Genomic DNA, 15,682 nt, shown 5'->3' with positions numbered 1-15,682 from the left:
CATAGTAGTCGACAAACACCATGAATACCACGAACAAATAAATAAGGACAGTATGGCAACCATTGGTATTCTGTGTCCCCCGTGACGTATGTTGGTTACATGCTGAATGTTTGTTCTCCTTAGCCATGTTATTATCGGTGGCGAGCAAGGTAGTAATACGCTCTATACTGCTGTAACACCAATGAATTCTTCGCCGATTATACATTTCTATTCCAAGGGTTCTTAACCAGGGTCCGTAGACCAGATCGGGGTACGAAGTACCACATCAGGGTGTACGATATACATTGTGGAATTAGGCCTGTATGCTGTGGAATCTTGTCTTGGAAAATTTTTTCCACTGGAAAATCGTATTCGCACACCGCGCGATTTTATTTGAATGGTACCATCAGAAATTGTGTTGAATATGGACAGGGGCAACGAGAAATCTTATTGGGAGCACAAGGGGTGCGATCGCTAAAAAGGTTAAGAAGCAATGTTATAAATATGTCTCAATAATGATTATATTAAAGTTGTTATTATGTTCCAATAATAATCGAAGGCAAAATCTAAGGCTGATTTAATTTGACTTGGCAATGGCAGTAACAGTACCCTCTACATATCACGACTACATCAAAACCAAGATCAGGCTGCACCACTCAAATGCTCTGAACTCAGATCAATCTTCAGTATATTTTAAAATATTTTACGTAAAATTGTGGCACGTCAAAGGTCCACTAGCTGCAATATTATAACCCGGTAGTTTTACAATGTCATGATGCATCCTCTCGCATGATTTCTATAACTCATTAATTAAAAAATTTATGCCCGGCACAAAAACAAATTTATTCAAATATTTGAAAATGTGATTTTTTTCGTGTCAAGCTTTAATAGTACAATAGTAAATTACATTTCCATGATGTTTGTGGAATGCTTGTCTGAAAGTTCCCGTCAAATGAGGCCTATACTTGGATATTATACATTGAATATCCCTATTATTAATGCTGAGGCCCGCGGCGTCATCAAAAATTAGGAAATTGGCCCGCGACCACATTTGAGTTTGAGACCTCTGGTTATCTCACTATAGCGCGTTTACGAGGTGTGTTCAACTTTCAGCATAACTAGTTCTTAGTTCACATTGAATATAGAAAATTTATGTATCAAGTCAACCAAAGTGTCATCGCTCATCGGCAACGGCTAGTTAATTTTCATATCCGCGGTTTGGCGGCTTACCTATCAGTAGGTAGTTGCTTATAGTATATCAATAAAATGACCTTGCCATAGTCGATTCCAGTAGCCTACATCAGGTTAAATATGCACGATTGCACGTAACTGCAGTTTCAGCGCTAGTATCGCTCAATTTTTACGATAGCTTTTCGCATTGCAGCGAGCTTGGATTGGCAGGAATCCGTGGGCTTAAAATTTACGTTGGCATCCACAAGTTCGCCGACAAATTCGAGGCAAAACCTTATGCTGCCGAACAAATGCAAAGGCATCCGAAAAACAAAGCCCTAACTTATGACATCGCTCTGGTGAAGGTATGAAGTATATTATCTACATCCAATTATTATTTTTCAATATCCTGATAGTTCACTGATTCACCTCTGATCTTGTTCGTCAGTTGATCAATGCCATCGACGTGTCATCGAAAAATGTAGGCTTCATCCCACTTCCAAATGGCGAATCCACTCCACTGGATTCAACATGCTTCACAGCAGGATGGGGACTCAGTAGGACAACGTTGAGATTCAGTGCACCCTGACATAGGACGATGATATTATACATACTTTCCAGCCAATCCTCTCCTGTTTACACCTTCGGATGACCTCATGCAAGTCGATGTACAGATTTTGGATAACGCTGTATGCCACAAGGCACATCGAAGTAGCAGGGAAGTGAAGGATTACATTTACACGACAGATAACTTGGTCTGCGCCGGTAGTCTGACGAAAAGTAACGACGCGTGTATCGTGAGTTTACATCATTATTGTCACTATTGGTTAATGCTGAGCACTTGGCGCAATGGTTCTTGACCTTTTTCGAGCGCGAACCAAATCTGAGTCTTATTTGCATCTCGTGACCCAAACGTCAGATGTCGAGAAGGTGCAGACAACCAGTTCTACGCTATGCAGTTTTGTGAAAAACAATTCATTTTCGGCATGTTGTTTCTGGTCTGCAATTCCTGGGCCGGAACAGAACAAGACATATAACCTTTCGGGCAACATGCGAGCCAGTGAAGTGCCCTGCCAAAAGGATTAATCACCCCGAATGGCGATTAAAAATAGTGAACAAATTCCCCACGTTCTCACTAATAGTGAAATATTTTGTATTCATCAACGCATGGACAGGGTCAACGCCGCATCACGATTAAAACAAAGTGAACATATTTTTGGTTGTTCAAAATTGTATTCAATCCGACAATCATGGATATTTTGATAATTCTATGCTTTGAAAACAACACCGTTAATAGCATAGCGACCATATGACCCATAATTTCGCCCTGAAAATAAAGCATTCCACTGAAAAGCAATAGTATGGAGGACATATTTTGTAATCATTTGACTGGTTCGGCCCGTGTGGGTGACCAAAAGGTTTGAATCCGGCGTCGATTCAAGTCGAGTTGGGCACCCCTGCTATAAGCTCACTGTCCGTATAACGCGCGTCAGGACTGATGCGCCGAATTAATTTCAGGGTGACAGTGGTGGACCTCTAGTTTGCCAGCGGTGTTCTTCATGCCAATGGTATATCGCCGGCGTTGTGTCATTCGGCCCAGAAGGTGACTGCGGAAAGTCAGGATTTCCGGGAATGTACAGTAGGGTCGAGAAATTTGAAGACTGGATACATCATAATATTCCGTCGCTGAACACCAGCGTAGCATCAAAATGCGATTACCGATTTGGACCATGACGGGAAGACCCGAATCTGCGCAACCACTCATATCTGACGCATTCCGTACCGAAACCGCAAAAACACTCCCGAAACCAAGGCCCCGGCATCATGAAAGGCACTGCTACGTTCAACAGACTAAGTTTTTCCAAGTTCGTCCACAATGTTTGCCGTTACATTTGAATCATTTGAATTGACCGTAATTTTAAGCTATTACTACGTTAACGGTCATTCGGGTCTCATAATATACTCTCAGGCTTCTATATACTGAAGTTGATGTATTTACAAAGAGGCATCGTCCATTCCAATATCACTGAGAAAGAAGTCGAGGAATCTAATCATCGTGGGTGTAAAATCGTACAGAAATACATCCGTAGCATCTCGTGAACAGAGTTCCCTTCATCGGTAATTGACATTTTGAGTATCCGTTTTCCCTATAAGTGGACAGGAGTTAGGCCGATTTACAATAATGACGTATCTCCTCTTACAGCCTTCAACTTGGGTGGCGAAAGTAGTAAAGTTACTTCGGTTTATAAAAAAGATGCTAATGATAAAGAGGCCCGAGGACCTACAAATATATATTAGTGTGCGTGTGTGTGTGAGAGAGAGAGAGAGAAATAATTAGGAACACAATTAACCCATAAACGTAAAATTCGCGATCCATTATTCCAGCATTTAACATTCATATTATATTTTAAAAAAGTATAGATAATTCTTGGATCAATCCATGTCGAGCAAAGTGGCAAGCACAAGAATTGGAAATGATGTGTAGATGCGAGAAAATATGTAACTTCCAGTCAAACGGAAATAATCTTGAACTGCCCGATGCGACACAAAAGTGATGTTAGTCATTTAGAATTTGTAGATATTCTTTCGGGGAGTAGACTGAAAAGGATGTCGACAGGCACTTCATTATAGCCAGCACTTGGCATTACCAAGACACGGGTCACGCATAACGCCCGAGAACTACGTCAATCGTAACGTTACGATAATCGCGTTGCGACCACGATCTTCAAGTGTATTCCTCGCAGTCTTGCTCGTACTGCATCGCGATAACATCAGGATTATCACTGTGGTAGTTTTCCTCGTCCTCGCCCACCGAAGTCAGATCCCCCGAATCGAGCTGCGCTTCTAATTTCCTCAAGTGCGCGTCGTACCACGCAGCCTTCGTACGCAACAGTCTCATGTGAACGTCGTGCTGAGCCTGCGCGTGTTCCATCTGCAGTCGCATCCTTTGTATGTTGGATTCGTGCTCTTTTATTCTGGCGGATATCAATTTCAACTTCATTTCCTGGATCTTTTGCGAGTTCGCCTTCGTGATCATGGAGTAGTTCAGCAACGGGCGCGCGTTCCTGGACTTGTTTAGGTAGTCTACACCTAGCCTGCGACGCGTCGGCTGCGTAAGCGACGGTTTCAGAGAACGCACTGTTCTCACGTTGGTGATGATTGGTTGGGCGCGTGATCTCGCAGCTGTGAACGACGTCCTCTGTGAGGCGATAGACGACGATAGCGGTGCCGGCAGCAGCGGTGTCGCAGAATGGCTGTGCTGTGGCGGTACTGTTTCTTCGTTTGCGTGACGTGCGTTTGTAGTCGTGTCGTAGGGCGATGGAAATCGATTGTCGTCTGACGGCGTAGGACACGACTCGTTTGTAATCCTGCGTCGCATAGACAAATCTGTGGGCAATAATTCCCTCGATGGTGAGGAGCTTTCGATTCCCGTACCAGCATCGTCTTCTTCCATTGAAGTCTCGATGAAACCGCCAGAAACTGCAATGCCAATTGAGCGTATGAGTAGGCCTATGTCAAATTTCCGATTCAATTTGAGAAGCTTGCACAGTCTTGCAGCTCCACAAACTGATGGAGATACTGCGATTCATGTAACTCACAGAGAGGTGGAAGCAGTAGGCCTAGTGACAAGCACTGCTGCTTTGTAGGAGTACTCAGTAGGTTTTGCTCACTTTCACTTCAACAGTTTTTACGAAAAATAACTTACTTTTTACGATTGGGACCTTGAAAAGTGAAAAGTAGTTTTGAGATAAGTGATTACATCACTTTTATGGGTGAAATTTTCATAAGATTGCATCGCGGTAACTGGATATATTTCCAAGATTGTACCTATTGACATCGGTCATTCTACGTTGGCCGCGAGGATGCATCTTGCAATTTCAAAAGTAGCCATATCCGGTAACTACTAGAAGTATGCGCCTAATCGATGAAATCTACTTGTTCAAAATACTTGAGTACTTTTCAGACTTTTTTCTACAGCGCTACTTTCCCTTAAGTAGCATCGCTACCTTGGCCACATCTGGGTCCTGATCAGATCGGGCTTATCTGGGTCGACTTTGGAAAATATTTCTGCCCGATCGCGCCGAATGACCCGTCGGTCACTCAAAGATATAACGTATACAATGGTTTTCGGTTTCAGGGTATAATATCAACATTCGGATGCAAACTACTTTACACAGCCCGATTTGTCCTGATCTCATGCGCGTTCACTGTTCACTTATATGGCTTTACGTACCTTTCGCAGCTGGTAGTGCCATAGTGGCGTTTTCTTCGCCTTCGGCGGTAAGAGTAAAGGCGCCACTGAGAGACGTTTTTCCTGTGATGAAATTGATAAACTATGATATATCTACGAAAACGACTTTCAACATATAGCGTATGTATTTTATGTGGAACTCGATTTATACATGGAGGATATGGTATTGATCAACTGAGTAACAACTCTCAAGTGCCCAAGCCCATGTATCACTCAAATGCAACTGAATGTATATCGCTCAAATGATTTACCACCGAAATGATTCACATAGTAGGCATCAATGCGTCATCCAATTGAGCCGAATTTAAGTCACTCACTTGATACGCACAGTCGTCATTATCTATCCAACTATACGCGAAATTGTTCGGCACTTGTTGACGCTATATCACATTCCACCCTACACTACGCCGGAAAGTGCGTTATTAGATATTCGATGCTTTTACCCGAAAGTGGCAAAGTCAGTTTCATCAAGAATCAAGATGTCGGAATTCATTCAATCAAATTGAAAGGAACCTATCATGCGGCCTAGTCACATCTGTGTGGACAAGCAATATGGTCTGTAACTAAGTAGGTTATCCCTGTTCTTTCGAAGCAGGCTACTCAAGAATAGGTTTTGTTTTTTAGAAAACACTTCCCGTATGATAATAATAATAATTATTATTACTTGTAACTGACTTGTAAATCGCTACTTCTACTTGTACTTGAGTTCAAATTTACGGCGTTACTTCTACTAAAATACTTGCGCAGCAACGATGATTACTTTGACCACCTCTCGGAATTACTAAACTGAATGCACCACAACATTAGGGATATGCAGATAACAGAGATTGTCTTCAATAAATATGATGGAGCAAAACTGGTCTTGTAAGGCACAAAATACTGGCTTTGTGCATTATTTGCAGGCGATCCGTTACCTTGAAGTTTTTTTCCGCTGTACAGGGCGGCGGGATCGATATTTCCGCGATGTTTAAGATTCTCCCAACATTTCCGCAACTGCTTGATGCTCCTCTGGCGGACCTACGCGCGGAAAGACACGTCATAAATCGATCATACAATAACGACATCACAAGAGTGTGGAAATCTCACGCGCAACACTTACATTATCTTTGGAGTTGTATTCGATTGAGATCGCCTTCCACGCAGCGTTGGGTACTCTGCAGAAGGACGAAATTGAGTTCTTCTGATTGAACACACCCTGGAAAAAGTAACAAGCTATTGATTTTACGACACCACAAGCGCGCTAAAAATTGAACAGCGAGGAAAAACGTGAAAATCACAACTTGAATTGATTTTACAACTTCGATAAACAATAGCCTACATAGCAGATAGTTTATGAATTAAAATATGATCAATGAATTAAAATATGATCAATAACTGATTGGTGGTACAAAAACTTGAACACGGTTTTTAACAGTAAATTCATATCTATTGACTCGAAGAACTTTGCGCGTGCCTGTCATCAAGAGCAACCAGCACGACAAAGTATAGATAACTAACCTACGGATAGACGCGCATCACGTGATTCACGGTCGAGTGATACTACAGTCGCAGATTTGTTGTCGCTTCATAGCATGAAATGGCAACATAATTGCTAATCCCATAGAGGACGACCCGAGCGCTCAAATTGATTTACGTTGATGTTATTCGAAAGCTACAGTCGCGCTGATTCTGATAATATACATTAAATTTTCATCAAGGCAATGGAACCCCCCCGAAATAGCCTTCAAAGTCTGAAAATCGGCATTGTTCTAAACAATCGCAACGACGCAGCACAATGACCATAACAATGGTCCTTGCGTGGTTGCGACTGTTCAGAACAATGCCGATTTTCAGACTTCGAAGGGTATTTCGACGGGGTTCCATTGCCCTGATCAGATTTTGATGTATATTATCAGAATCAGCGCGACTGTAGCTTTCAAATAAGATCAACTTTATAAAAATTTGAGCGCTCGGGTCGTCATCTATGGGATTAGCAATTACGTTGCCGTTTCATGCTATGAAGCGACGACAAATTTGCGACTGTAGCATCACTCGACCGTGAATCACGTGATGCGCATCTATCCGTAGGTCAGTTATCTATAGACAAATGATACAGAAAACAGAACAGAGATGGATTCAAAACCAAATGGCGAATGTGAAGCAATAATGAAAATTTATAAATAACATGAATGGAAATTCAAGTATAGCAACAATGCAGCGTATATAGCAACAAGCAACTTGAAGAAGTAGTGCCCGTGAGGAATAACATACAAATACAATGAGACAATGCAGCAACACAGAAAAAAAATTGTACAAAAATACGGACGAACAGCTAAGCAACAACAACTAGTGTGAGATTTTAAGACTATACAAAAATTCTTTCTGGCGACAAAGGACCGGGTTGTTTAGTTTGATGAAAGTGGATTCCAAAGCTGTTAAATGAAATATGGATCTACCCTTGGATAAAACTGAAAACATGTCGTCTGAATAGTTGGAGGCGCAAGACGAGTTGTCGATCAAATGCTGGCCAATTGAAGAACTGCATCCCGACACTTGGCTGTACGATTGGGATTTTGATGCGTGTTTACATTGCTAAGTGACATTTTCAGAAACAGGAGACTGCGATGCCGATCTTGTCCTCTTAGGAACATGCTGTTTGATGCGTTCTAGCAAGCGCTGGGATGTGCGTCCCACGCACCGACTGTCACAGTGGCATTTGTATTCATATATGACCAGACTTTGATGAAAAGCATGCAGCACATCCTTTCGCGTGTTGGGCAAAATTTGTTTCGTTGTATATACAATCCTCGCATCAACAGTGTTGTAACACGATTCGACGCATGATCTGATTGATTTGGTGGATCGGACATCTTTCGACTATCGCGAATTGTAATTGCAGCACGCGATTACGTTGACACCTATATCTAGAGACATGTGCGTAGCGAGGTTGTCTGTTTGTATACTTACCAAAGTGGGGAGGTTGGTTTGCGTTTGTCCCATTTTCAAGTAGACGTGCTTCTGTATCTGTGAATAATGGGACCGTTAATAAATATCTCATCTCAGAATTTATTTTCACAAGTTTCATGGCAAAATGGATGGACCGATGGAAACAATTACCGTTGTAACCAACCAATCAAACAACAATTTGCATAAACTTTCAGGATGGCATACGCTAATTGAATTAACGTCGCCAAAAAGTCCGGTAAAAGTTTGACCAACGTTCAGGAAAGTTCAAATTTCAAATATTCCACCAAAACAGTGACGATTGGAGTCCGAGTCATTGCGTATCAGATATCACAGTCATTGTAAGGTCCGGACTGTTCAGGCAATAATATATATTCATAGGAATTTTACTAGTCTCAATTTCCAATGAAGAGCGGCCTAGACAAGCAGTTCCATTGTGCGATTTGTGGTTATCCACAAATGATAGTTCCTGATTGAGTTACTGAACAAGTCAGTTCCCTAGAATCTACCAGACATTAGTATATATCAAGCACCCCATTTCAAACAGTTAATTTCACATCAGCAACGCGTATGCGGGAGTCGCAATGTGTTGGTCTGCTGACTTACCAGGCAGCAGAGGAATTCCTTTTCTCTCTTTGTGAATGGCACCCTCGATCCGGCCGAGCCGAACTGGTTCGCCATCCAGCTTGTCGTCGCGATGGAATCAATCACGGAATCAATGGTCGTGTGTGGCTCCAATTTTACACCAGTGATCGCCGTACTGCTGCCAGGCGATGATGTGGCGAACGATTCGTTCTTAGAGTCGAACCCCGCGGAAATCGTGTACGGAGAGCTTTTCGCAGCACCCGAGGAATCAAACAGTCCGTCATTCAGGCCCATATCTTGATTTACGAGTGAAGATTCGGGAGAATTATCCTGCCGTTCGCTGTCGTCAGGCATGCCAGTTTATATCTATGATGTCGTTACTATAGTATACTGTACCAATATAGGCTGCGAAATGGAAGAGTGGATTTAGAAACCATAATACAGCTAATGGGTAACGACATGTCCATAAAATCAGCATAAGAACTTTTCCCATTTGAGATAACATCCACTCGGCGCCTACCATAAATATTGCAGGCCCCGATCCACTCATATATAGATGCGACTTCGCCATCTGAAATCAAGTCGGCATCGAAGCAAAGTCAGTCATACTCAATCATCAGTAACCATGACAAAATCACTCGGTAACGCCAGAGTTTTATTGTAATTTAGCAATCGTGTTGAACACGAAATCGCCGGATATATTATATGTGTAAGCAATCTTATTTCCACACACAAATATCCATAATTTTATAACACTATGAGGTATGCGAAAAGTTTCGAAATAACATGGTATTGATATTTCATAAACTTAGCTTCTCGCTGTCAAGAATCAGGAAAAGCAAACACAACACCAACGAATATACGGTACACGATAATAATTATATTCTGTAAGAAATAATTTTACTATGCTGTGAGTAGGCCTACTACGCATACTCTTGGGATAAAGAGAACGTATATTTCAAATTCAAGTGACTATGGTAGTGGCATGCGCAGAGTCGATAGTCGGTGATCAGAAAGTATACTTGTCATGGTATTCTGTAGCTAGATTGTCACGGTTCGTGATGCGCGTGTACTGTCACTTCTGATGCTACACAGGTTCGCGCATTGTAAGATCACCGTTAATGTTAATGGCTACTCCCATTGAAGATACCGCGCGATGTATGAAAGCATTTTAACGTGTAGTAGATAAGTTAGAAGGGCTATCGAACATATTCTCTATCGCTACAATTATGGCTATCGGATGTGTTGGCACCGGCACTCATATAGAAAACCTGATCGAGTGCATAGCGTGCACGATCGGCCGAGGGCCGAATATCATGATCACTGTCGACTGTCTCGCCTACTTTTATTCACAATCCTATCTGCGATATCTCCAAAGTAACCACCAGCAGCCATCATTTCTAGCTTCCACACGACTCGCGAGAGTGACTGATATTAGCGTGCAACTCATTCGTTTTTTTATCGTGACGAGGCATTAGCGCTAACGATTTTGACAATACAAATCAATATGTTGAAACAAAGCGAGACATCGCTTCAAATACATGATATTATATGACTTGAATGTTTCTTTTATATTTCAGATCTAAAACCAACTTCTGAAGTAGAGCGTCAATCCGTGTCATCTCACCCTTGTGAATTTCAAGAGAGCAGGTAAAATTGGGGAATGGGGAGGCATCAGTTTTAATCTCAGATGCATTCTGTTTTACGCAATAAAACTTGGAATTATCGCGTGATACCGAACAAACATTGGATATACTTGGTTTGGTATGGTATCTGATTAAAGGAAGTCGCTCGGCGCGCGCACTCCTTTCGCCTACGCTATTTGAGAGGTGCGTGGTCATTGAAATTCGACTCTTTTCCTCTCGAGAGTCTCCGTTTGAACGAGGGTATACTATATAATCGATACCGATGAGAGAGGATGTGGAATAAAACCAAGCCGAAATTCAGCGGCGCGAAGATTTCTCGATTGTTTCCTTGCGCCGCAGCCGCTACGCGCTGGCGGTTGAGAAAAATGCACGATTGCTTGAGTATAAGCGTACGCAGACCATGCAGTATACTCGATATGGTTACACCTCGGAAACTGAGTCAGACTTGTGATGCGTAGCACGAAAAGTTCAGAGGACATTACGCGTTCATTACACGATTCTATGGACTTGAGTACCAATTGCCACGGACACCATCATTAACGCAAACACAGAAACAATTGAATATCCAGTATATCTGCCACGATATGTACAGAGCAAGTCTTCGACAGTAGAAGGTCGAAATTCAATCCCTCGGGGACAAAATCACCTCATTTGATGTGATTCGCAAAGCGTGCGCATAACACGGCAGCTGCTCGCTGGAGGTCACATCCGTTGCATCATAAGTGCATCTTAATGCATTCGATTGAGCGCGGAAGAAACGCAATTAAGAGGACGAAGAGATTAATACACCATTGCGGATGTTCATCATTATAATAAGTGTTTTAAAATATCAAAATATTCAACGGATTCTTGAGTTTCACATATTCTAAAATGCCATCAGTAACAATACAAGAACGCAATGACACAGTCGATACGGAAAATATTTCGTTTAAATATAATTCGGTTATACCGTTTATTCAATTCAACTTGTTACATTAGTTTACGAATCACGCAGCTTTCGCTTGTAATTTTTAAACCACCGAGCAAATCAAGATAATTGAAAATGAACAAAAATCACTCACCCTGTAAACCCGCGTTTCCACCTCAAGTACGCAGTACGCGACAATAGCTCAGCTTGAGTAAAGAGGGTCGAATCGACTCACTCAACGTTTATATACCCGCAAATGTACTCAGAGGGAGAAAAAATGCGACAATCCGTGACGACACTCTCTCGTTTTCCGCGCACGACTGTCGTCTCTCGATGCCAGCGCACGAAAGCGCGTCACTCACTCGAGAATTTACTTACAGCGACAGGGACCGCGGCCAAGTCGTGGTCACTCGAGACTGCGCTTTTCGTGCGGTCCGGCGAGACGGAAGGTTGTAATCAATCGCTTTCTATGGCTTGTCGAGACTGTGTCGTGATACAACCTCTGCGCATCGATGATGTGATAATTTCGTGAGAACTGTTTTGTTTGCAGAGGACCGGTTATCTCCAATATCGCAGTGCCGTTATACATTCTAATCCGCATGACTCTATCAGTAAGGTTTGCAAACGACATGCATGCTTCCGTTCGCAGTTGTAACGGAACCTCAATCGCGAAACGCATCACGCGTAGACATGTTTCGAACGTGATACATTATTTACTCAGAATCGCTCGGTATGTCGCGATAGTATAAAGCACGAATAAACAAATGTAACGTGCTCAATTACAATGCCAAATCAGGCAATTACATACCGAAAGTGTGTTGTTTGAAAAACTGACTATAGTTTTGCATTTTCAACTTCTACTCTCTAAGCGGTGTCTTACAAAAGCCTAGAAGTGAGCCGGGCTACAAGTAGGTAGCTACGGAATCAAAATAAAGAATATCGGTCTGATATAAATTACCATAGTAGCCGACAAACACCTTGAATGCCATAGACAACAACAACTCTACATTATCTAGGCGAGGGGTTCCAAACCTTTTTGACACCGCAGCCCCCTATTTTTTCTACTTTTCGAAAAAATTAAGAAACGTTATTTTAATTGAGCAACTGATTTACGTATACTATAGTTACTGATAGTTAGAATGAATAAATGATATAAATATAACACACAATAATCATGCTAATGATGTCAGTTATTACATATTGAGTTAATTTGATGGTTTGAAAATGTCTGAGGCTGAGTTTGGAGGAGGGGTGAAGAAAGTAAACTAGATCTAGAAATAGTTTATTGCTGTAATAGTATTTTTATTACTATTTGATATATTTCTTTTGCTACAGTGGAGTAAGCTTGGAGATGACATTTTTTTAAATCCTTTTACGGCCCCTCTGAAAGTAAGCTCATGGCCCCGTAAGTTAAATTGAGCCATGAACACCACGTTAGGAACCGCTGTTCTAGGCCATGATGGATATCTGATTAAAAGACCTCTCCCCGTCGTTTCGGCTATACGTCCAATCTTTTGATTATATCACAATCAGCATGCTGTGTAGTGAATTGATGAAAATCATGAAGTTATTATTAAACTGATTCTGATACTCTGCATTCGTATACTGGATGGAATGTTGCGACTCTGCGACACTCAGTCGTACATATTATAATCAACTACGTCCGGTTCACAGAAATCCTATATCAATATACTAATGTGATGGGAGACAGGGGTGTAAAGCAGCAGGCATCATCCGACATGTCATGGTATATTTCGTGAATGCTAGGGTTACCATACGTCCTCCTTTCGGAGGACCTGTCCTCCTTTTTGACAATCCATCTTTCTTTAAAATGCCCAAAAAGACAACGAAAGACGTTAAATTTTGGGCTAAAAGATAGAGGATGAATTACGCGGGCTTCGAATCTGAAAAATGACCTTTTTTAGTCAACCCAATGAAATTGATTTAATAAATGACGTTTTCTATTCCGCTTCAGTAACATTTGGAGCCTGTGAGAAGTGTCTAGTTTCCCAATCTCAAAATATGGTAACCCTAGTGTATGCAAACTGCGAGATCAAAAGCTTAATCGATATCAAATAGTTTGGTCCCGTCGTCTGCTACTCTACCACAGAAAAAGCACGTGTTGCTGAATGAGGGAGAAAACACCCCGTTACAACGACCATGCTATCAGTCACCTTTGGCGCAGGACGAGAATAATCTTTGTGGTCGGTCGGTATACTTCGAACTTCGGTAGGGTAAAATATTTTCTGTTTAGGAGGACGTATCACTTATCACTTTATCCATGACTAAACTTCAAAAAGACGCTTTGCCAGCATCGTTTTGGACTGTTGATTATTACAATCATTGGTGGTGCAAGGTCCGACTTGTGCTCGAACTGATTATACTCCGAGAGCCATTGCTGCTATCTCCGATGTTTCAACACATAACATGCGGAAACATAGCTACATTAGGTCCATATATTTAACACAGCTATCACAAAATATGCTGCAGTAATTATTTATAATGTTACTAAAGTATAAAGCGCGCAATTAGGGCCGACACTTTTACATCCACATTCCATAAAGATCGAACAACCGCCATTATCCATTTTCTCCTGGCGCTACGACGTCATGACAATCAGTTTATTCCAATGCTCTGGAACCCTGTTTTATGGCGGGCACAATGTGTCAAATCTCATTCTGTCCTGATTGCGTCGAAGAATGCTCCCCGTTCATTGTCACTGCCCGAGGACTGATAACACGACATGTTCTAAACAAGCTCGCGAGTTCGACGATGATCGAATGGGCCGTTTGAAGCCGACAAAGAAAGTATATTCTATTCAGAAGCTTCACCTGCACGTGGATCTTTTACAGTGCGTAAAATGCAATATATATGTACAACATCACGAGACATGATGATTAGCAATGATTTAGTTCGATACAACCTAATTGGAATGGGACTAAAATGTGTTTCTCACTTACAATTACATGATATCGATTCCACGAAATTCAAAAAATATGTACCATGGTTGTAAGCGATAGGAGACCTTTGTGTGGTTGCATTTAAAATAAAAATCAATTTAATACAAACATGTTTAACACATGGCCCTCGTTCAAAACATATTTTTTATTGTTTTTTTTTATTGTTTTTTTTTTTTAGTCATGACGACGGACCAAATTGTCCGTTGTCTCATGCTACATGTTTATCGAAAGTATTTACACAATTATGGCATAATTATACAACGCTTGAAAAAAATCCAAAAATGCATTTCATTAAAACACTGTTTAAAACACCGTTTGTTTTAAATGCAACCCTATTTTGTACGTACGCATACGAAATTACTATTAGATAATATTATATCGGTAGGTGTCGCCTTAGAGCTTGCCTTGATGTAAATATATGCTCAATTACTCACACTGAGCTATATAAACAAAACACTCAGTAGCAGTAGCCTACTCATCACGGCAATCATACGGTAGTATGTTATGCATATGGAGAGGAGATGGATGACTCATCATTGTTTGTCTTTGTTTTGTTTTCCTAACTGTATAAGTATGCAAATCATTTATGTTTGAATAGACTATCATGATGACAACTTTCCCGAATATGCATCATGCGATGTTTTAAATATATGAAATTACTATTAAAACTGATATTGATGCTGATACCGATGTTTTCTCCAAACTGTTGTGGTATAACATTTTCGAAATCTTCCAAACTACAAATTCCAAAGATTATGTATCAGTTCCACAGCGGTCAATGCCCTGAAATTTCCAATGACTTCTTTAGCTCGGGATCAAAAGCACGTAAATAGGCTACAACACAAGCGCGTCCTCGTCGTCCTACTATCATATGGTCGACTTGAAAGATCACCGTTCTAGCAAGCATGCCGGACGAGAAGGATATTACGACGACAATTCGACAGTCGATGAGCATGTCCAGTAGGGGTATTCAAATATGACTTTTCTTCTCAAATCGTACTGGCTACTTGATAAAATTGTTGGGTTACCTAATTTAAGCCTACACACCAAATTTGGTTCAATTCCAATCAGTAGCCACATTGCTACAGGAGAAGAAAGTTTCTATTTATTATATAAAAATAAATAACAAAAAAAATTTGAAAGTTTTCTGTTCACCCCATGAAAGTGTTAGGTTGTCTATAGAAACGATGTTCACCAACTTTGGTTCAATTCCAACCAGTGGAAGCGGAGTTATTGCCGA

General features: G+C 41.2%; 2 protein-coding genes across 2 annotated transcripts; one reads left to right on the top strand and one right to left on the bottom strand.

Moving 5' to 3' along the window:
- Window positions 1-1,290: 1,290 nt before the first annotated feature.
- Window positions 1,291-3,003, top strand: LOC145446741 (glandular kallikrein-3, submandibular-like). The gene is made up of 5 exons (XM_080325096.1): window positions 1,291-1,304; window positions 1,364-1,514; window positions 1,598-1,727; window positions 1,771-1,946; window positions 2,668-3,003. The coding sequence occupies exons 1-5, from the start codon at window positions 1,291-1,293 to the stop codon at window positions 2,881-2,883; spliced, it is 687 nt and encodes a 228-aa protein (XP_080181222.1). The 3' UTR covers window positions 2,884-3,003.
- Window positions 3,004-3,120: 117 nt separating this feature from the next.
- On the bottom strand, window positions 3,121-11,775 carry LOC145445991 (uncharacterized). Its single transcript, XM_080324174.1, has 7 exons — window positions 11,637-11,775; window positions 8,951-9,334; window positions 8,348-8,404; window positions 6,501-6,596; window positions 6,316-6,418; window positions 5,384-5,464; window positions 3,121-4,629 (listed from the first exon to the last, which is right to left on the bottom strand). The coding sequence occupies exons 2-7, from the start codon at window positions 9,281-9,283 to the stop codon at window positions 3,875-3,877; spliced, it is 1,425 nt and encodes a 474-aa protein (XP_080180300.1). The 5' UTR covers window positions 9,284-9,334; window positions 11,637-11,775; the 3' UTR covers window positions 3,121-3,874.
- Between the last annotated feature and the right edge of the window lie 3,907 nt (window positions 11,776-15,682).

The sequence above is a fragment of the Botryllus schlosseri genome, chromosome 9 (genome assembly GCF_051294905.1).
Source record: "Botryllus schlosseri isolate E-star chromosome 9, Bs_hap1, whole genome shotgun sequence".
NCBI lineage: Eukaryota > Metazoa > Chordata > Ascidiacea > Stolidobranchia > Styelidae > Botryllus > Botryllus schlosseri.
This window is presented reverse-complemented; position numbering and strand designations above follow the sequence as displayed.

Excerpts from the sequence above, each read along its gene's own strand:
- LOC145446741 (XM_080325096.1), top strand. Across the intron at positions 1,728-1,770 it reads TAGGACAACGTTGAGATTCA|CCAATCCTCTCCTGTTTACA; the intron begins GTGCACCCTGAC and ends CATACTTTCCAG. Across the intron at positions 1,947-2,667 it reads AAAGTAACGACGCGTGTATC|GGTGACAGTGGTGGACCTCT; the intron begins GTGAGTTTACAT and ends AATTAATTTCAG.
- LOC145445991 (XM_080324174.1), bottom strand. The coding sequence starts at position 9,283 with ATGCCTGACGACAGCGAACGGCAGGATAATTCTCCCGAATCTTCACTC. Across the intron at positions 6,419-6,500 it reads AATACAACTCCAAAGATAAT|GTCCGCCAGAGGAGCATCAA; the intron begins GTAAGTGTTGCG and ends TTCCGCGCGTAG. Across the intron at positions 5,465-6,315 it reads CAGCGGAAAAAAACTTCAAG|GAAAAACGTCTCTCAGTGGC; the intron begins GTAACGGATCGC and ends ATTTCATCACAG.